This window comes from Puma concolor, chromosome A1 (assembly GCF_028749965.1).
Source record: "Puma concolor isolate L17-30 chromosome A1, mPumCon1.1.hap2, whole genome shotgun sequence".
NCBI classification, from domain to species: Eukaryota; Metazoa; Chordata; class Mammalia; order Carnivora; family Felidae; genus Puma; species Puma concolor.
The window spans coordinates 110,571,333-110,594,792 of record NC_141667.1 but is presented as its reverse complement, the minus strand read 5'-3'; the positions used below and the strand labels follow the sequence as shown (position 1 = coordinate 110,594,792).

General features: G+C 35.6%; 1 protein-coding gene across 5 annotated transcripts in view; it reads left to right on the top strand.

Moving 5' to 3' along the window:
• Positions 1–23,460, top strand: part of IPO11 (importin 11) — a 198,786-nt gene that overhangs the window by 117,119 nt on the left and 58,207 nt on the right. For all 5 annotated transcript variants that reach the window (XM_025924123.2, XM_086700099.1, XM_086700100.1 and 2 more), the window contains 3 exons: positions 8,082–8,177; positions 9,347–9,460; positions 16,949–17,070. In XM_025924123.2, the coding sequence (XP_025779908.1) occupies positions 8,082–8,177; positions 9,347–9,460; positions 16,949–17,070 (332 nt within the window). The remainder of the gene's footprint in view (positions 1–8,081; positions 8,178–9,346; positions 9,461–16,948; positions 17,071–23,460) is intronic.

Here is a 23,460-nt window from a genome sequence, read left to right as displayed (position 1 = left end):
ACAGTGATTATCCCTACGTCCAGCAGAAATACCAACTAAAACATACCAGCTGTACATTTGCAGTGTTATTCCCTCTTGGCCTGTGCTTTGCACATCCATCTGGAGTATATTCTGGGCCTAACTTCTCTCATTTGTTAATGTAAGGAGTTGTGCCACATGAAATTTCAATAATTCGTAACTGCATTATCTGAAGTCCTCTGTGCTAAATTTTAATGGATATATTTTAAGTGATTAAGAGGTTGTTTCTTAGTTTTAAACATCTCCCAAAAAATTTGAATTGAAATGTTTTTGCTTTTTCCTGCTTTGTCATGGTATTAATAATTTCTGAAGGACAAATTGTTCTGAGCCATATGGAATGGGCATTGTGAAATTCATTTGAAAAATGATGCAGATTTTTAGGATGTGTCAGAAGGGGAATGTTGGCTATTTTTAATTCTATTCTTAACGAAATAATATAATTAAAGCGCTCTGGCATGGTGGGTGAGACTACAGATTGAAGTGAAACTTGCCAGGGTTGGAATATTGGCCCTGCTCCTTCACAGCTGTGGAAGGTGAGCAGGTTACTGTGTTCCTCACTTTCCATCTTGAAAATGGGCAGGAAAACTACCTGTATCCTAGAGTTGAGAGGAGGATCACATGAGCTTACATGTGTGAAGTACTCACCACAGTGCCTAGCATGTAATCAGGTAGTATAAGTGTTGGCTGTTTTTACCTAATTATATAATTAAGTACTTGTCCGATATCTCCCTTCGGAGAAAGTTAGGCTACCAAACTTGTAGGCCATATAATTCATTTGGTTAAGATTTTTGGCTGTAAGAAAACCAAAACAAATCAAGTTATTCCACCTCTTCTATTGCACATTTCTTCTAAATAAGTGTTTAAAGTAAAAAATACATTAGTTAAAACTTCAAAACTAAGGCTATTTACACAATGATAAAACTTCATTTTTTATCAAGAATTATATATCTCAGGGGCGCCTGGGTGGCTCACTCGGTTAAGCAGCCGACTTCGGCTCAGGCCATGATCTCGCGGTCCATGAGTTCAAGCCCTGCATCGGGCTCTGTGCTGACAGCTCAGAGCCTGGAGCCTGTTTCAGATTCTGTGTCTCCCTCTCTCTCTGACCCTCCCCCATTCATGCTCTGTCTCTCTCTGTCTCAAAAATAAATAAACGTTAAAAAAAAAAAAAAAAGAATTATATATCTCAGCTGGCTCTTTGAAATTAATTTTATTTAATTCTTTCTGGCTTTCCAAAATAGTAGCATAGTCTTTTAAAAAAGTTTTTATTGTGGAAATTACCAAATTTACTAGAAAAAAATTTCTTTGCCTCTCCTTTTTCCTTTCATGTGAAAGGTGATATCACTGTTGGTTTTTTTTTATTAAAAAAAATTTTTTAATGTTCATTTTTGAGAGAGAGCGCACAAGTGGGACAAGAGCAAAGAGAGAGGGAGACACAGAATCTGAAGCAGGATCCAGGCTCTGAGCTGTCAGCACAGAGCCCGACACGGAGCCGGAACTCAGGAACTGTGAGATCTCATGACCTGAGCTGAAGTCAGACGCTCAGCAATTGACTGAGCCATCCGTGCGCCCCTGATATCATTGTTTCTTAATTGTACCTAATAATATTTGATTTAGTAATTCACAAATCAGTTATCATGCAAGTGTACGTTAAAATATTTGTACCATGTAACAAAAGTTAATGATTAAACCAGTTTCTTCGGACATATGGCGACAGGAGTTCCTTGATAGGATATGAGTACTTGAATTAAAAATTGGCCATCTCATACAACATTTAACACTATTTTTGGGTAAACATTGCTATAACTAAACCTGTGTATTTTATTTGAAATCTCAGAGGCTAGATCTTATCATTTAATTGATGATAAATACTAGGAGTTTGGCAACTATGAATAAATTATTTGTGTTTTTTAAATGAAGGAATATTTTAGGACAATGGTGCTTTTATGCCTGTACTTGAAAACTGAGAGAATTCTCAAAATTTTTGTCATTTTCCTATTCTCAGAGTTCCAGTAAAGCTCTAATAATATTTAATATTAGCTCATTATTTTCATTTTTAATACCTCTAACATACTGTTTCTTAATATAGTAAGCCATATAACATTTTTAATACATTTTTGGCTAAATGTCACTGTTACACTAATTTCTGACACTATCTAGAAGTAACTGCTTTATTCTTTGAAGCAGAAAATTATAATGTTACAAAAATTGGATAGAGAGACAAGTATACCTGCTTTAGAAGCAAATGGTTAAGAGCAAAAATAGATTTTATTATATTTTGTGACTCAGAACAAGTTATCTAGGTGAATACAATTATATTCTAAAAATACTCAAATTTGAATTACTAACCTCTCTTTAATTTGAAATTTGTCTATATGAATACATATCATTTTGAGTTTAGAAACTCTCTTGTCATGGTCTTATCAACCAGTAATGAGTCATGTTGCTTTCATTCACTGTAGTAAGACTTAAGATGACACAAATATTTTTAAGGTATAATTTATTCTGTAATAATAATAATAGATCTAATATTAACATATATACTACACATTGCTAAGCACATAACAGTCCTCACATAAACTTATGATGATAGTACTGGTTTTTTTCCCCATTTTACAGATGAGAAATTAAATCACAAAGAGGTAAATACTTTGTCCAAGGTCACACACCTACTAAGTATTGGATCTGTAATATAAACATAGGCATTCTGACTTCAGGATCCATGCCTTTAACCACTGTGTTTGCAGTATAAGCCTAAAACAAGAAAATGGTTTGAGTGGAAGATACCAGCTAAAAGCCTGCATTTTTTTTTGACAGATTTAAAAAATATAGTCTGTTCCAAGTATATTCAGAAAAGGGATGGATTAAAACCAAAGTGTAGAAGTTTAATTTATAATAGCAGAATGATAAAAAATAATTAGTAATAGGTAATTAGATGATTGGAGGTACCCCAGCTTATTAAACCACATAGAAAAGTACTGTGCAGCTTAAAAAGGAATGAAGATGACCTCTGTATAATAGTGTTCGAATGATTTTGAGATGATAGGCGACGACTAGTGTCTGGAATTTTCTTGTTTCAAGAGTACAGCATACAGAGCAGTGGACAAATAAACCAAATTAATAAAGGTGGTTATGGAGTGGGAAGAGGGAGAGAGGGTAAAAGGTAGATCTTTCAGGTTGTATGCCTGTTGTTTGCTTTAGGTTTTGGAGTCAAATAGATGCTTTACAGGATTTAAAATAATAAAGCAGAAGTAGTTCCTAAAGATCAAAAACAGGTAAAACATTTGCATCTATTATTATGTTGGTGCCATAGCCATCTGAGAAGAATATTTCAAGTAAATTTAGTACATAGTATTTTACATGTGTATCCCTGGTGGGATACAATATTAGACCAGAAAGAAACACTCGGAAATTATAAATTGCGTTCAACAGTGTTATTTATTGTCATTACTAATTATTAGTATGGTTATTTTGAAACCTGTAAGTATATATGTAGAATCTTGTATTTATTAGTAAGAAACAAGTTAATGTTATTACAATCTGAGATTTTTCACTGTAAGAGAAAGATGGAAATACAAAATCACAGAATTTATGTCAAACACTGTAATGTTAGCTGGAGTTGGTGAATTTATGGTGTATACTTTTCGGGAAGAGAAAACAGATTTCTTAAAGCTGTCTAAGGGAAAGACTAGAAGCAGTGTTAATCCAGTGGCATAGATTGTGGCATAGAATCCTAGAACATAGATTGTGGCCTGTAAATGTTGTTTCCTGCTGGTTGGCTCCAGAGTTGAGACAAGAGATACTCAAGATAAAATGGAGAGATCTCTTTGTGTCAGAAGGAAGAGAAGGTGGGAGTCTATGAAAAGGATACAGGAATCAATTTGAAGGAGCTCCTACTTGGCTAATGATGGGACAGTTTGAGCATCAGAATAAAACTGCACTGATTAAAACACATCACACAAGCTAGAATTCCTGAGAACATAATGATTCCCCTCCTAAGAAGAGTAAGTTATGATTTAAATTCTATTAATATCTGTATATTACCTTATTTTAAAGTATCTTTGATTACTTTAGTTGTCTTTAGAGTTATTTTCTTCTGTTTGGCCATCCGTGTGTACCTGCATTTCACTTGATATATACAGAATTGTTTATTACCCCTGAAATCATTAGATGGATTTTTCAAATTTTTTTTAGAATGGAAGGCAGTGCTGCTGATCAAAATGTTCGGAAGGATTTTGATCCTAGGTTTATAGAGGTGCCTTCTTCAGTGGAAATAGTCATAATTTTAGCTCTGTGGCTTTTAAGTCAAAACTGCTTTATCTTACTTGGAAAGTGGACTGTGAAATGTCATGTGTGGAAGTTAAAAAGGACCGTTCCATGGATTTTCACTTCTGAGGTTCATCATGTCCACAATAAAACCTCATTATTATTAGCAGGACCATAATTGTACCATTGGTCAAACATGAAAACCAGGATTAATTCCAGACTTTTTCACCTTTGGTTAACTGTTCAATTGGTTTTCTAAATCTTATCAGTTCTATTTTTTAAATTTTCTCTTGATTCTGTTTCACAATCCCTGCTCCAAGTCTCATAATAGCATTTTGGTACATAATTTTTCAGAAACAACCTCATCTTCCATAGCTATGGTTCCTAACCTTTTTGAATACAAAGATTCCATTTTAGTCCTGAAATATTTGTGGGTCCTTTATACAATAGTAACTGTCTTTATATATAAAGAAAATGCATACTGACGGCTGGTTTGTACTGAATGATAGATTTAAGTGAATTTATACTTTGAAAATCATAACGATCTAAATGTGTGATGATTACTCCTTTTCTGCACACACTTCTATAATCTTTGGAGTTAATAATTTTTTTGGTGTAATTTTTTATATGCACTACTTTCTTTGCCAGTAGTTTCTGCTCAATACATTCAGATGCTTTGACCCATCAGGTATTTTATTACTTTAATTTTCTTGATGAAGTCTCTTCCAGAGCTATCCTCACTCCCCGGCCTTCCTCTTCTGCCCCAGGCTTGTAGCTGCTTCTTGTTTCCGGTATTCCGAAATTTTACAATGATGTGCCTTGATGTCAGTTGATTTTAATTTATTGTACTAGGCACTACTGGGGTCTCCTAGTCTGGAAACTCTTTTAGAGCCTTTCAAGATAATACACTATCTTCCCTGGGGAGAGAGATGGTCAGTTGCCCAGATGTGCAGATTTGGGAATATTGGGCATTCTGTTCCATAAATAGACTTTCAGTCAGTCTTAGTTTTAGCTTTTTCTATACTCTATTTTCCAAAGGAGATTCTGCTAATTTCTCTGGGTTTTGATGAGAGGTAGCAAGAAGATAGATGGTGTAAATTAAGTTGCTTCTCCACTCTGTCCATTGCAACCTTAGGTTTTTAGCTCTTTGTGACCTGATAAGTCACTTACTTTTTTAATTTCTTCTTTGTGTCTTCCAGTGTTCATCTCTCATCCTGTGGTCCTTTTACAATTATGCCCCCTCCCTTTAAAATCCTTGTACTGTAATTATAGCAGAGTATCAGGAGGGAATGAAGTTAAATGTTTGTCTAACATCAGCAAATGATTTATTTTCCATTCATAGCTAAAGTAGAGACTTGGTGGTAGCATCTACCTCTGAGATTCTCTCAGTTTACTAGTTTATCTACATATTTCCCCATCTTATTCCAAATCTCTCTCTCTTTTTTTAAATACACTTTATTGTGGTTAGATTGTATTATCTTCAGAATTTCATCTCTGGTTGCTTTTAATCAGGAGCTGTGATACCTTTTATCCTGTATCTCTTAGTAGATAGAATATTGCTTGGCCAACAGAGTTTTTGTATTTTTAAACTTTTCTTTGGACATTCCCTTTACTTCTTGCTCAAAATTAGAGCATCCATGGGTATTATTTGCTTATCCTGACAATGTTTCAAAATGCATGGAGATATATTTGATTGTGATCGTGTTTGGAGTATGCTCTTGGCAGATAATGAATAGAAACCAGAGATGCTAAAAGCCCCTCAATGCATGAAGTAGTCCTGAACAGTAAATCCTTATCCCACTCAGAATGTCAGTCATCACGCTTGAGAAATAATGCTACAAGTTTTAAGGGCAGCTTGGCTCTGCCTTGAGTCTAGTACCTGCCCACAAACCTCTTAAATGGTGTCTGGTTTCATTCTTACCTCTCCAGCAGTGGTGCTATAAGCATGGGAAATTCCTTCTTGGTCCTCATTGCTGCTTCCTGACTATTGCCCTTCTTGCTCCCTAAAAAATATAACAAAAATAAACAAACAAAAAAATCTCACTCTACTTTGAATTTCATGCTACCTATCTTTGTTATAGAGGGAACCCGTTTCACTCACACTTCAAAATTTTCACCTGTAACAATCAGTGTTGATGATTGGTAACTTACATAATTATATTATAAATGAAATAAGATTATTTCTCACTTAATAAATATACAGTATGTATGCAACAAGCCTTTTTTGTCTAATTTATTGATAAACTTGGAAGGTGGATTCACCTTTGGAGAGTGAGTATAGTTTTCATTAACTTCCCTTTTCTCGCTTAAAAGCCAATACTTTTAAAAATAATTAACATACATTATTTAGGTATGTAATATAATGATCTAGTAGTTCTGCACATGACTCCGTTCTCAGCATGAAAAGTGTACTCTTAATCCCCTTCACTCTATATCACACACCTTCCCACCTACCACCTCTGGTAACCACCAGTTCTCTGTATTTAAGACTGTTTTTTTGGCTTGTCTCTTTTTTTCTTTGTAAACTATTTTGTTGCATAAATTCCACACGAGTGCAATCATATGGTATTTGTCTTTCTCTCACTGACTTACGTCATATAGCATAATACCCTCTAGATCCATCTGTGTTGTTGCAAATGGCAAGAGTTCATTCTTTTTTATGGCTGAGTAATATTCCTGTTTGCAATCCCACCAACAGTGCAACAGGGTTCCTTTTTCCCCACATCCTCAGTTATTTTAGCCATTTTTTGGGTGTGTCATGATGCCTCATTTTGGTTTTAATTTTTATTTCCCTGATGATGAGTGATACTGAACATCTTTTCATGTGTCTGTTGGCAATGTATATGTCTTCTTTGGAAAAATACCTCTTTGTGATCTCATTTTAATCAGATTATTTGTTTTTTGGGGGTGGTGGTATTGCATTGTCTAACTTCTTTATATGTCTTGGATATTAATCCCGTTTCAGATACATTATTTGCAATTATCTTCTTACGCTTGGTAGATTGTCTTTTTGTTGTTGATGGTTTCCTTTGCTGTGCAAAACCTTTTTATTTTGGTGTAGTTCCAATGCTTGCATTTTGCTTTTGTTTCCCTCACCAAAGGAGACTCAAGTGTTTCTACAGCAGACGTCTAAGACATTACTGCCTATGTTTCTTCCAGGAATTTTATCGTTTTGGATCTCACATTTAGGTCTTTAATCCATTTTGAGTTTGTTTCTGTATATGGTATAAGAAAATGATCCAGTTTCATTCTTTTGCATGTAGCTGTTGAGTTTTCCCAGTACCATTTGTTGAAGAGACAGTCTTTTTCCCATTGCATACTCTTGCCTCCTTTGTTGAAGATTAATTGACCATATAATTATGGGTTTATTTCTGTGCTCTCTGTTCTGTTCCACTGATTTATGTGTCTGTTGTTGTGCCAGTGCCATACTGTCTTAATTACTACAAAAAAGCAAACACTTATGAAATGCCTTTTGCTGCCTCTGTTGGTGTGACATTTTTAAGGGTTTTTTATAATGCAAATGTGATACATTAACAGAATGATACCTGTTATTAGAATGTGATTATTCTATGTGGTATGTATAGCTATGTCTATATATTATACACCTTATATCACTTTTTTTATCAAATCGATTTTTAATGGATTGTAAAAGTGCATCTAGTGTTGGAATATTGTATATGTCATGTGTTTGTGTATTCTGAGATTTAGTGTGTGTTCTTTAATTCATTGTTTTCTTTACCTGTATTTGCATGAAGCAGTTACTTGCATTATTATTACAAGTATGTCTTTCTGATTTTTAGGTTGTGGAAAACGCCCTTAAAGTGAACCCAGTATTAGGTCCACAGATGTTTCAACCAATTCTACCCTGTGTTTTCAGAGGTATTATAGAAGGAGAGGTAAGATTTTCCTTAAGCTTCTAAGAGTAGTAGTATTGGACTCTAGGATTCTACTTTTTTTCTTTAAGTTTTATGTATGTATGTATGTATGCATTTATGTGTGTGTGTGTGTGAGAGAGAGAGAGAGAGAGAGAGAGAGAGAGAGAGCATGAGTGGGGGAGGGGCAGAGACAGAGGGAGAGAAAGAGACTCTCCAGCAGGCTCCACACTGCCAGCACAGAGCCTGACGTGGGGCTCAAGCCCACGGAGCTGCAAGATCATGATCTGAGCCAAAACCAAGAGTCGGATGCTTAACTGCCTGAGCCATCTACTTTTATTTTCCTTCTTCGTTGGAAAAATGCTTTTTCTTTATTATTACAGATAAACAGAGACCTTTTCTTATAATTGGAGTGTTTTGAAGTATATCAAGTAATTTTCAGGGTAGTTATCCAACTTTGCATTTTCCTTCTCCACAAAGTATAGCTTTTTTTTTTTTAAACGTATGTCTCTTATTCATATGCATGTGTATTCATCCACAAAGATTTGAAATAGAGGAATGGAAAAGAACAGTGCTAGTTGTAGCACTTATTAAATATATGCAAATAATGCTTCTTTTTTTGAAGTCACTCTTTTAAGTTGATCCATGTAACTATGTACTTTTGGAGTATTCACAGTAGTAGGAATAAATAAGCCATCGGTAAATATTCTTTCTGTGTATCTGTTTATAATCCATATAACATATATGTAACACATTTATTTGACCTTGTATGACATATATTTAGTAAGTTACTTCAAACTCAGATAACACTGGCACTTTATCCTAAAGAAGGGATTTTTCAACGTTTATTTATTTTTGGGACAGAGAGAGACAGAGCATGAACGGGGGAGGGGCAGAGAGAGAGGGAGACACAGAATCGGAAACAGGCTCCAGGCTCTGAGCCATCAGCCCAGAGCCTGACGCGGGGCTCAAACTCACGGACCGCGAGATCGTGACCTGGCTGAAGTCGGACGCTTAACCGACTGCGCCACCCAGGCGCCCCCTAAAGAAGGGATTTTGATGTAGAATGTTATCGTATATCCCTGTTGACTGTTACTGTGTCCGTAATTGTTCTTATTTATACTCCTACCTAATTTTGACTCCTACCTATACTCCTGACATAATTTTATGTGTGCTGTCATTTATTTTTACAGAGGTATCCTGTCGTGATGTCAACATATCTTGGCGTTATGGGTCGAGTCCTGCTACAAAATACTAGTTTTTTTTCTTCGCTTCTTAATGAGATGGCACATAAATTTAATCAAGAGGTAAGAATCAGTTTAGTTAAAGAAATTCAGTCTTTATTCAAATAAGGATTGGAAATAATTTGGTGGAATAATTCTATAAAAGTCTTGTAGTATTTAAAATTTTATATTTAAAATTTTTAATAACTTACATTATACCTGTAATTTTGAAGAAAGAAAAAGGAATCTGTGAATGGCAACTGAAATTTACCCTTGTTCTCTTCATAATAGGCACTTGTATTCTGCTTAGCCATAGGATGGAATTTTGGTTGCAGTTTTTATTTATTCATACTTGAAGCAGAAATACTTGACATAAAATTATTTGCTGTCTTGCAATGTCATGCAGTGAGTTTCCTTCATAATTATTGTGGGAAATAAGGTTATCAGCAAAAGCTTACTAAAAAAATACTGTAACTGAAACCAGCCACCAGGGCAAGTATGGAATAAGGTTCTTAAGTGAGTTGGTTACTTGAGACTATATACATTATGTTAAAATATGGTTTTTGTGTTTTAGGTCCTTAATCTTTTCACATTTGTAAGATCCAGAAGGTGGAAAAGTACTTGAACGATGTCTTTAGAATGGAGGCAATTTGTAAAATCTCTGTGAAACAAAACAAAGAATAACAGATGTGTTATTTCCACTTAAAGGAAATCTAGATCAAGGAAGTGCAAATTTGAGAATGTATATGGCTTTTCTAGAATTTCATTTAGATATTATCACTAGATAATATCTAAATATCGTTAGAACTCCTAGCCTTTGTTTAGATGAATAGATATGTAAGATTTTTCATTACCTTCATTAAATTTAGCTGTGATGGGGGCGCCTGGGTGGCTTGGTCAGTTAAGCGTCCGACTTCGGCTCAGGTCATGATCTCACGGTCCATGGGTTCAAGCCCCGCATCGGGCTCTGTGCTGACAGCTCGGAGCCTGGAGCCTGTTTCAGATTCTGTGTCTCCCTCTCTCTGTGACCCTCCCCCATTCATGCTCTGTCTCTCTCTGTCTCAAAAATAAATAAACGTTAAAAATAAAAAAATAAAAAAAATAAAAAAATAAAAATAAAAAAAAATAAAAAAAAATAAAAAATAAAAAAAAATTAAAAAATAAAAAAAAATAAAAAAAATAAATTTAGCTGTGATGGGATAATATTAAAACAGTTAAAGGAGTTTATTTAGTTCAGTTTAGCAAAATTTGTTTAGTGATTTTTAAAATAGCAGTATATTTAACAATAATATAAGTGTCATGTATTATATTAAATCCTTACAACAACCTAATACAATCCTTACAACAACCTATTGAAATAATAGTATTTTTATTTCCATCTCTCATATAAGAAATCCGAGGCTTCCATAAATTTACGAGCTTGCCTAATTTTACACAGCTAGTAAGTGATGGAGTTTCTGTGTATATTCCAGCTAACCTATCTTTGGAGCCTCATGTCTCAGTGAACACTCTACACTGCCTCCTATCCATCCTGGATCAGACACTTGTACACTACACACTGGAGACATTTGTTTTGACAAGCTTAGAGTAATCTTAAGGGAGAGAATACTTAAATGGGTAATTTCACAGTAATCGTATGAGCACTATGTTAGAGATGTGTTCATTGTGCTGTGAGAAGAGAGCTGTCTCCTATGTTACATTTTTTTCCTTTTTTGTGTGTGATAAAACACATATAAAATTTACCTTCAGTGATTTTTAAGTGTATCGTTCAGTGGTATTAAATATATTCATAATGTTGTACAGTCATCAGCACCATCCATCTTTATAACTCTTCCAGTCTTATAAAACTTGAACCTCTACACCCGTTAAACCATAACTCTCCTAGCTGCTGGCAACCACCATTACACTTTCTATGCCTGTGATTTTGACTACTCTTAAGTACCTCATGTAAATGGAATCATAAAGTATTTGCCTTTTTGTGACTAACTTACATTACTGACATAATTTCCTTGTTGTAACATAGGTCAGATTTTACTTTCTTTTTAAGGCCGAAAGATATTCCAATGTATGTATATGCCACATTTTGCTTATCTGTTCATGCTTGGGTTACTTCCACAATTTAGCTACTGTGAATAAAGCTACTGTGAACATGGCTTTACACTTACCTCTCAAAGTCACTGTTTTCACTTCTTTTGGATTGGTATCCTGAAGTGGAATCCCCGGGTCATATGGTAATTCTATTTTTAATTTTGTGAGGAAGCACCATACTCTTTTCCCCAGCAGCTGTGCCATTTCAAATTCCTGCCCACCGTGCACAAGGGTACCAGTGTTTGCCAACACTTGTTGTTTCTGTTTTGTTGTTGTTGTTGTTTTGAGAGTGTTCACCTTAATGTGTGTGAGGTGGTATCTCCGTGTGTTTGTGAATGAATAGTGATGTAGACTGAGGAATAGTGATGTAGACTGTCTCTTCATATGCTCATTGCCCATTTGTGTTTTTCTTCTTTGAAGAAATGTCTAGTCAAGTTCTTTGCCCTTCATTCAATCAGATTGTGTTTTGTTGTTGAGTTTGCAAATATTTGCAAATATTTTATCCTGTTCTGTGGGTTGCCTTGTTCCTTTGCTGATACTTTTGCTACACAAAATTTTTTAGTTTTCAAGAAGTCCAGTTTGCCTTTCTTTTCCTTTTATTGCCTATGCCTTTCTGCCATATTCGAGAAATCATTGTCAAATCCAACGTGGGGAAGCTTTTTTACTGTGTTTTTTTTTTTTGTTTTGTTTTGTTTTTAACGTGGTGCATTAAAAAGTCATACAGAAAATTTTCTGTAATTTCCTATCTATGTTTCCATGTTATCTTAAATAATCATCATTTAAAAAAAATAGATGAGAAGAAAAGGCCACCTCCACGGTGTTAAATTTCATATTAAAGAGAAATCACAAACAGTGGCTATTGCTGGGACTGTTGGAGCCCGTTGACAGTGTGAAAGATTGAGGAAAGAGCTGTTATTATTGGTTCAGACTTCTTTCATTCCTGGTATTTAGAGCGTAAGCCTTTTATGGAACACTTCTTATCTTTTCTCTTTTCATTTTTCATGACGAAGAGGATATTTGTTTTTCCTCAAAGAATTCAACAAAAACATGTCAAGCCATCATGTTTGAGCGTAGAGACGAAGGGAATGGAAGTGAATAAAATAGTATTCCAGTTCAGATGGCTGCTTTTGACTCTAAGCACAGTTTTGAAGAACATCAAAAATACATGCAGGAATTAATTAGGGCTAGGCAAATGAATTCCAGTAAATCCAGATAGCTTTGAAGCAAGCAAGGGTTTTGGAGATGGGTTGTCTCTTCTCAACACTTGAGAACAGTATGAGATAGTAGAGTAGGCCAAGTTAAACTAAGAATGATTTTGTATCTTTGGGAAAGGAGCTGGGTTTATTGCAGAAGCCACCATTAGAGTACTTTTTCTTCTAAGCATTTGTTGTGCGAAGTCTCTCAGGGTTACTTGTTTATATTGAATGAATGATGAAAACTTTTTAGACTAATCACCTAATTTAGAGCTTAGAACTTTGGGGATATTGCGTGGTCTAGGGAAATTTACTAGAAAGTCACAGTATTTGTAGGTGGGGTTTTTTTTGTTTGTTTGTTTGTTTTGTTTTTTTCTCCTGAGGCATAGCCTCTCTTTTAGTATGAACAACTGTTGTGGAAGTCAGGGTGGGGGAAGGGCTTTGCAGGTGAGAATGTTTCACCATTCAGCATCTAGATTTTCATTTAAATTCTCTGACTTTAATTTATACCTCACCTTGCCTTCCTCTGTTCTTGGTTTCTTGAGTTGGAGCTTCTCTGATTTTAATTGTTCAGATTTTGTGTCTCTGAATTATTTCAGGAGTGGGAAAGGGGATCTACAAGGTTCTGATTGTTTCTTATACAGATTCTCAGCCAGTTTTCCTGTTTTGAGCTCTGTGCGTCACCTCTGCCTTCTTTGAGGCATGATGATTGCAGGATTCTGAGGACCACATCTGCTTACATTATTGTTATTTCCTTGGCAGGCAGCTTGGTTTCAGGCTTTGCTGTTCTGCCCAGTCACTTAAGATTGTTTCATGCACCGGCCATCCTCAAAACACTGTTGCTGTCTTTACCCAGTGTAGTTTCTCCTCTTGGACTCTATGGGATTAATCCTTTGCTTTTTATATTTCTTTACTTTCATTGTGGGATTTAGGGGAGGGGGGAGTCCAACAAATGCCTGCGTTCAGTACTAATTGATAATACTGCATTATGAAAACAAAATGTCCATATGCTTCCAGGATAGGTTTGCCTACAAAAGCTTACCATAATCTAGTTCTTGACCCCTTTAGCCTCATCCCTTAGCCTCATTTTGGAACTTCATGATCAGCTATTCACTGCGCAGATCACTTTTCACTTTCTTGAGAGCACTTACCTTCCTCTTGCTCCAGAGTACTTGCCTACATGCTGTTCATTCCCTCTCCCTTAAACACCCCGTCCCAGTCTCTCACCTTCCTTAAGCTTGATTCTTCATCTTGTTTCCTTCTGCCTTAAAACTAAAATCTTCTAGGGGTTCCTGGGTGGTTCATTTGGTTAAGCATTCACCTCTTGGTTTGAGCTTAGATTCTGATCTCACAGTTCATGGGTTTGAGCTCCATGCTGAGGTCTGTGTTAACATTGTGGAACCTGCTTGGGATTTTCTCTCTCTCTCTCTCTCTCTCTCTGCCCTACCCCAGCTCACACCCTCTCTCTATCTCAAAATAAATAAACTTAAAAAAAAAAAAAAAAAACAACTAAGCTCCTCTAGGTAACTTTGCCTTAGTCTCCTAAGCTTTAGTTGGGTCTTTCTTAGGTATTCCTATAGTATTTATCATCAGGGCCAGGTTTGGGTGAGGCAAGTGAGGTGCTGAGAGTGAGCACCTCCTTAAATTTTGACCTCACACTTTTTTTGCTTCATCCTTGTTTTGGCTCTATTCATGTGTTCACAGGGTTAGCAGACTATGTATGGCCTATGGCCCAGATTCAGTCTGCTGCTTGTTATTGTAAAGTCTGTGAGTTAAGGATGATTTTTATAGGGATGTCTATGAACTGGGTGGCTTAGTTGGTTAAGCATCCAACTCTTGGATTCAATTCAGGTCATGATCTCACAGTTCGTGGGATTGAGCCACATGTCAGGCTCTGTGCTGACAGCTCAGAGCCTGCTTGGGATTCTTTCTGCCTTTCTGTCTTTCTCCTGCTTACACTGTCTCTCTTTCTCTCTGAAAATAAACAAATAAACAAAGAAAAAGAATGGGCTTTATATTTCTTAATGGTTGAAAAAAGAATAGTAGTGTTTACTGACACATGAAAGTTTTCCAAAATTTTGTACAGGAATACATCCATGTGCATTTCTTTACATATTGTTTATGACTAATGTTGAGAGTTGAATATTTATGACTGAGACAATAAGGCCCACAAAGCCTTAAATATTTACTAACTGTCCCTTTACAGAAAAAGCTTGCTGAGCCCCTGTGTTCGAATTGTTTATTTAAGTCCCCACACATTCACTGTTTTGTGCTGTTATTATTTTTGTAATCAAGGAAATAAATGTATAGACTATGGAGACATCTGTCTTTGCTGATTGCATCCTTATTCCAACCAGATACTTTATTGTAGTTTTAGTTGTATACATTACATTTCAATGTTAACTTGATATTTGCTTTTACAATGGTTATGGTTTATTTTTTAAATCTTGCTTACTAGGTATTAATTGTAGGAAGTCTAGAGAGCCTCTCTACCATTTGTTTCCAAATTAAATGTGACTTGAAGACAAGTGATATATATCAGAAGTTACCAAATTGTCATGGTTCATGGCGCCCTTAGCGTGTCTATAATATTTTCACGTGCTCATAAGCCAGAAGAAATAAAAATATCTCATGGTTTCTTTTATTAACTGGTTGGCTCCATGCAGCTTAATATGTACTTTAGTCCTAATAATTTAGTAGTTAACTGAAAAACAATTCTTTCTAAAGAAAGAATAATATATTTATTTCATTCTTAAATTGCCACAATTACTTACTAATGGAATATGTATGCTTATTGGGCACCACTCAGATTCTCAAACTTTGGAGTCAGATTGGACACCTGCAACTTCGTTTTCTTTTACCTGGATTTCTGAGTAGTACTTCCCAAAGATAGAAAGTCATCATAAAGAAGAATTCTTGTGGTATCTGACAGATATTTCTCTGTGTCTCTGAATAATTATAAGCCTTTTGTGACTTCATTGCATCCTAGGATGCAGCACACAGTTAGCAGAACTCATATAAGTAATTGTCTTGAACATGTGTTTCCTTGACTGTTTATTACTTGTACAAAGTTGAAGTATTTCTAGGAAAACATGTAGAGGCATATAAGAAGAACAGTGTGGGAACTTAAGGTTGATTTTATATTCCCCAAATCCATGAAGTAGAGATGTTGATAGTAATTGCATTTTTTCAAAAGTACTATAAGTGGACAAGTGTTTATAAGCAAACCCTGAGATTGACTTTCAGTCACTATGATCAGTACAGTTGGTTGTGTTTTCCTTGATAGGTTCTAACACTTTGAGTCAACGTTCTCCAGAAAAAAGAGAATCTTTTGTGTGGAGAGAGATGTGTGTGCATGTATACACATCACACACACAAGGATGAGAGAGAATATGAGAGAATGGAGGGGGAGGAGGCAGGGAGGGAGTGATTCTAAGGAATTGGCTCACTTGATTGTAGGCGTTGGCGAGTCCTAATTTTTTAGGAAAGGCTGAAAATTGAAATAGGATTTCTGGGTTATAGTCTTGAGGCAGGATTTCTTCTTTTCTGGGAAACCTTAAGTTTTGCTCTTAAGGGGAAATTCCCTGATTGAATGAGGCCCAATCCACATTATCTAGGGTAATCTCTCTTTTCTTTAAAGTCAACTCTTGGTACATGTTAATCATATCTATAAACTGCTTTGACAGTAACATCTAGACTAGTATTTGACCAGACAATTGGACACCTTAGCCTGGCGGAGTTGAAAGGTACACTTAACCAGCACACTTAGCAATTCTGTATTATGTTGATTATTTTTAATGTAGCATATAAATGTCCTGGAAACTGATTTATTTTTCTTTGAAATACTGCAGGTTGAGGTTACAACCTATCCTTTCCTCTAAAAGTAGCGACAAATCAGTCCAGCAAATTACGCTTTAAATATTTAAACATCTAATCACCCAAGTGAATAACTATAACCTAAGTACAAGTTGACAATTTTGAAAAATGAGTGTACTTTTTTAGTGGCCAGGAGTGTATTGGATTGGTGATTTATTAAATGAAATTACTAAAATCTAAATCTATTTAGATCTCGGAATAAGTTGGCTCTCAAGATTAATGAGAGTCATTTTCCGGTTTGCTCAAATTATTCCTTTCCAGCTCCAGGCTTGCCCCAAATTCTTGTATTTCAGTTCTGTCTTTTGCTGGAATTGAACTTTAACCACACCTTGTGAGGTCTTAGCCTTTAACAGTAGTGCTCCGCAAGTAAATAGCATTTCATCTATTTTAAGATGCCTCCTGCTCTTTTTTTCAGATGGATCAGCTTTTGGGAAATATGATTGAAATGTGGGTTGATCGAATGGACAACATTACGCAGCCTGAAAGAAGAAAACTTTCAGCTTTGGCTTTGCTTTCTCTTCTGCCATCTGATAATAGGTGAGGAAATGCTTTTTAATACTTTTGTTTCTTTAAAGCATCAAAATATTAGCACTATCTTTGGCCGTTGGTATTGCTGCATGTTGCTGGGCAGTGTTGTATTATATATATATGTGTGCTAATTTTGTTAGTAGACCATGATGGGACAAGTGTTGGTCTAGATCTAAAAAAGATGTGAATGGGAGTGGTGGGCACTTCACTTCAACTTGGTCATGTTCATTTCATAATTTATGTCACTTTTGTCTGAATTTTCATTTTTTTATAATCAGATTTTACTACTTATTTTAGGTCCTCTTTTTTGTATAAGGTCACCGTGTAAAATTATGTCAGTAGCACTTCATAAAGTATCCTCCTGGTAATTCAAAAGAATGTTACATAATTTGTTGTTACTTATTGTGCATTATCTCTAAAGAAGCTTGCAATTTCTTTTTTCTCTTTGCATAGCTAAAGTCATTTTGTTATAGTTTACACACTTTGTTAAAACTTTCATTTCCATAAAGCAAATATAAAATCCTTTGATTTGGACATTAAACAACACTATCAGTTTTTTTTTGTTTTTACCCCTTGTCATTGTGGAGTTTGGCATTACCTCTTTCTTTCTTTCTTTCGTTCTTTCGTTCTCTCTCTGTCTCTTTACTTATTTATTTGAAATTTTTTTTATTTAGAGAGAGAGGGAGGGAGAGCACAGCAGGGGAGGGACAGAGAAAGAGGGAGAGAGGGAGAGAGAGAATCCCAAGCAGGTTCCACACTGTCAGCCAATGCGCCCAATGCGGGGCTCAAAGTCACAAACTGGGAGATTATGACCTGGGCCGAAATCAAGAGTTGGACCCTTAACTGACTGAAATGCCCAGGCACCCCTGTTTTTTTTATACTTTTAATTTTAAAGGTGTAAAGCAGGCCTTAAAATTGATTTTGTGTGAGAATAATAAACTAGATCATTATGTCTTAGGGAACTTTAAGAACACTTGTATCCTAATGATAAGTTAGGATAAACTAAATCCTATAAAGAACTGAAATAAATCCACTTAGTAGGTGTTGTTTATTTCTGATATGGTAGTTTGAAATAAGCCCACAGGTAGTTGTTTTGTCCTAACACCATAGCAATAGATAATTATTGAACACATACTGTAATGCTGTATGTCTTTATATATTGCCACATGTTTAACATTTACATCTCATTCAATTTTTAATACAGTCCTGAGGTATAGGCATGAATATTTTCTTTTTATAGAGCAAAGAAATAACTTGAAGATGTAAACTAACTTTCCTTGTGTGTGGCATGTGGCATAACATAAGGCATATTTTGAGCTGGCCCCACTGGATGCCAGGACTTGTTCCTTTAAATACAGAGTGGTGCTCTTTCTTAGGTGGACGTGCACAAGACCAACATATTTCCTCACTCTGAAATTGAGTGGTATCTTACTGATTTCTGAAGACCAAATTCCAGCTACCTGTGTTTCTACTTCTGTTTTCCTTTCTTACTGGAGAAACAGTGACTTGAGAGTATTTAGGCCTTTAACATGGAAGTGTTAAAGAACCTCGTCTTGGACAGTAGCCAACACTGTAAACATTTGTTGAATAAATTAATGAATGGAAAAAATATTAAGGTTAATAAAGCATGTTAGAGTTGTCTCTAACCAAGTACTGAAATTCTTGAGGGTAAATTAGAGATAACACACGTTAAATGCAGAAAGATACCAGTGAACCTCTAACCTCCAGTTTAGAATCACTGCTTTCAAGAATGACCATTTGGGAAACTGTTAAACTCTCCTTTACCCTAATCTAGTTCTGGTTGAGAAATTTGGTAAAAACTATAGACTTCGGAACTACTTTGAAATCTCATTGCTAGTAGTGACTTGCTGATGACCATGACCATCTTACTTGACTTGCCTGTGCCTACATTTCCTTGTTTTTAAATTGCAGATACGTTCCTAGTGAGAGTATTGTAAAGATTAAATGAGTTTATATATGTAAGCTCAGACTATTTGGATAGATGAGGTTAGCTGTTCTTATTTCTTTCCTTTCTTTCTCTCTTCTTTTCTCACCTATTCATCCATTTACTGCAGGAAAGAGTTCAAGAAGCCTAAGTCTCTTTGTGTACGTGCACTCATTTTTAATTAAGTACATTTTCAGGTCTATTGAGTGTCTGATATCCTGTTCATTAATTCATTTTTAAAATGTGTATCAGTGACATATGTTCTAAGGAATGTTACTTTCTGCTTGATGATGTTTTATAGTACTCTGCCTTATCCCCAGCCTAAGGATATCTGCTGTGTACATTCTTGTTCTATTGTCTTGATCACCTTCTTTTTTTTTTTTTTTTTTTTTTTTTTAAATTTTTTTTTTTCAACGTTTATTTATTTTTGGGACAGAGAGAGACAGAGCATGAACGGGGGAGGGGCAGAGAGAGAGGGAGACACAGAATCGGAAACAGGCTCCAGGCTCTGAGCCATCAGCCCAGAGCCTGATGCGGGGCTCGAACTCACGGACCGCGAGATCGTGACCTGGCTGAAGTCGGACGCTTAACCGACTGCGCCACCCAGGCGCCCCTTGATCACCTTCTTAACATAGTGCAATCTTTTTTTTTTTTTTAAACTTATGCAGTGCACTTGTCTTGAGTCATTTTTGTTTCCCTCTTCCTTTCTTTAGCTGGAATAATTCCAGGTTTGAATATCCTGCCTTTCTTAGGGTCATATTTATATGTAGAGGAAGCAGTATTTTCTTCATTTCATTTTTATATGACCATAACATTATTTACATATATCTCCTTTAATATTTTCCAAAAAAATTTCTTCCAAAGTCATAGATTAAACAAAACTACTACTTGGAGATGAGAGTAATCAAACTTCACTTTGACTGTCTTCTCTAAAATAGCAATTCATCTTCCACCTTCAAAGACACATTTTTATAATGCGATTCTAAGCATTTCAGATGTAAGTGTTCTTTGAGAGCAAGTATTGGAAGAATTTTGACTTTTATTTTTAGATTTAACGAAGTCACCAATATTTAACATAAGCTAGTTGAATAATTAAAGAGATTGGCAAAGCTGCGTGGTTTTTAGGTATGATAGCTTGCTTTCCGGGAGAAATTGCCTTTATAATATACTCCTCTGAGTATCAGATTTACTAAATCTGCTTAGATTTGATACTTGGTACCTCTCCATAATTCTCGTTTATCTCAAAAATAGTATATATAATATCTACACTTGAACATTAATTATTATTTAAGAAAACTTTAATATGGTTTCTAAGATAAGTCATTTTACGACTTTTAAAATGTTAGACTAGTTGAATCAAGGTAACAGTTTCCAAAGAGTACTATTTTGGTATAGTTTAAACATATTTAAATTAAAGGCAGTTTACAGTTTTTAAGTTGTAGACATGTTGCTTCACCTGAGTTATACTTGGCTTAAACTGACCATTTCTAAATGAGTATTTAACTTTATAGAATTTTATTTTCATCCCTTAAAATAGGATGTGTTTTTCTTTTTTACTTCCAGGTCATATATTTTTTTAATATTTTATAGTATTTTCTTTTATTTGCAAATCGTTGGCCTAAGATCTCAGTAGCTTTTCTATAGTGAAAATCAGTTCTCAATTTTTTGTCTTTCCCAAGAAAAATGTCTTAGAAACGTGTGTGGGGGGGGGGGTGTAACAACTTTATTGACATGTAATCCATAGACCATACAATTCACCCACATAAAGGGTACAACTCGGTCGTTTTTAGAATTTTTCACGGAGTCTTGCAACCATCACCATAGTTGGTTTTAGAACATTTTCATCACTCCCATAAGGAAGCCTGTATTCTTTTGCAGTCTTGATTCTGTCATCCCCCCCAGCTCAAGGCCTTAGAGCAAGGGCGGTGAGGGTATTAGGGACAGAGCTGGGTGGAGAGTAGAACATACATCCTAGAAAGACAGGCCTGCAAGGTACCGTTCACTTTTCTTCTCTGCAATGTATCATGCAGTTAATAGTTTCCATCTAACAGTATTGCTAAACAATACTGTTAAAGATAAGCTACTAATTGTCATGTGGGGATTTTTTAAAAATCCATTTCACTCCTGCCCAACTTGTCACATGCTGAAAATGCTAGGATTCAGGTCTTGAAATTGCGATCTAGTGTTTGCTTGCCTGTTTGTTGCCAGCATTCATGCTTTGCTTATTCAGTCATTTATTGGTTCAGGAGACATTACTAAATATGAGTGCATCGTTAGTAGTTCCTGAGTGCTTTAAGTAAAGTGCAGGTTTTATTTTTATTTGGATATGGCGAGGCCATCAGATCAGGGGAAATGGCCATTGAAAGATGGTTTGTCTTTAGCAGTTCCCAAGGGGAGGATGCACTCCACACCACACAGAACCACAGGGAAGCACCAGGTTGGTCTGGAGGCACAGGGAGTCGGGGGACAATGTGGGCATGAACCTTTCTTGTGGTTTCCATGGGAAGGAATGGGAAAGTGAGGGCGAGGAGGTTTAGGATGGGAAGTTTAGGCTGGGCTAGTTTAAATTCAGTAGGCTCTAGGGTATAGGCACTTTTGCCACTTGTGTGTTACCTGGCCCTTTGGTGATTAGAGCAGGGGGATAGTGGCTCTAAGTGTAAGAGCCTGATGAAAGAAGTAGTGGAGTATGGGCTCTGGATCAGATGGTTTGCATATGGAATGTGTGTCGGAAGGCAGTCATTTACTATCTCTAGGAATTGGCTAGCCCTGGGAGGGGCATCCTTTCCAGGGTCATCAAGATCGCATCCGTCAAACCATCAGCATACAGAAAATAACCCATGATTAATACACTGAGTATTAATCAACTTTTGTTCTTAACACCACGCTTAACACCTTAGGGGGTACACAGTAAGTTTATTGAATGAATGAAGAATGAATGTAATACTTAGACTACAGTCATGGGCCATTTTTTCTCCCAACTAAATACATTTTTCTGAACTTCCAAAGAATGTTTGTGCCTGAAAAATTGAGCCAATTTGATTTCTCAGTTTGTCAGTCCTGGTAGGAAGTGTAGCATACTTTTTGGTCACTGTATAAAGTACTATTTGAGGTAGATAGATCATTCTTCACTTTTGCCCTGTTAGCACACCTAATTTAGCAGACTTAAAAAGGAAAGTTTGTAGATTTGTAGATTTGTTGTGTTGTTGCAAATTAGGGGTTCTTTGAATGGAACTACTTAGGAATATTTTAATGTGTTAAATTAATTGTATATATGAATTTTGTTATCTGCCTGTCAATACCCTTTCCAAGAGTATAAAATGAATCTAGATGTATTTACTTTGAAAAGGATGTATATTTAACATTTAAATTAGTCATTTGAGCATTAAATATGTTTTTATAAATTCAGAAAAGAGGTAGTGTGAGATTGTGAGATTTGGAATTAAGGTTTCATTCTAACACTTGGGAAAAGTGAGTCTCTCTGAAAACCAGTTTATATAATGAATAAGATAATTTATACTGTTCTGTACTGCTACAATTAAAATATGCATATGATATACAAAGAGTATAATTAAATTCTAAGCCATTTAACAAACATTAAATAAATGCTGAAAATCTTTGTGCATCGTTAATTGTTTTCATTGTAATGCTAGTTAATTTTGAAATGAAAAGCTATTAGTGGACATGTTTGTTTATACTAATTATCTGTGTCAATTTCAAAAAGATGAGAGTCTTCAAGATTGATTGTTTCTAAAGTTGATTAATCAGAATCTCAGTTGCTAGTGGATTGCTCATTCTATTGGGCTGGATTAGAGTGATGGGTAATTTTACTTATTTATTTATGTATTTATTTTGAGTGATAGGTAATTAAAACACCAGATTCCTATACATTGTATAGGTCTGATTTTATAAATGGGTTCCTGATAGTAGGTTGAGCTATTATGGGAAGTCAAGTTACCAATTAAAGTTACATTGTCTCTGTTGCGACAGAAAAGCTGTGTAAGTTTCTGTATCAAACTCTACAGTCCAGATAAGAGAGGCCAATTTGAGAAGACTGATGGGAAACATACTTTTCCTCTACTTTTTGTGTGAAATTGATAAGATGATCAAGTCCTGGTATTTCAGGTGTGCATATTCTACTAAGTTTAGAGTGGGAGTGGCTGAAAGCACCCTTAGTGATAACTCTACCCCTTAGAGTTGAATGATCATTCTCCCTCCCTTTCCATGAAATTTAACTGAACATCTCTGCAATGCTAGATGGTGAGATTACTGTGAGGAGCAAAACAGATGCAGTCCTTACCCTTGTGGAACTTAAAGTGTAGGGTTTTCATTTTGTGTGTGTGTGCGAGTGATGGTTGCTCTTATTATTAATTTTTTCGTCAAGATTTGCTTGAACTGATTTCTAATGTAGTGTGTATTATCTCAATATATAGAAGTTTGTGCAAAGGGCAGTAAGG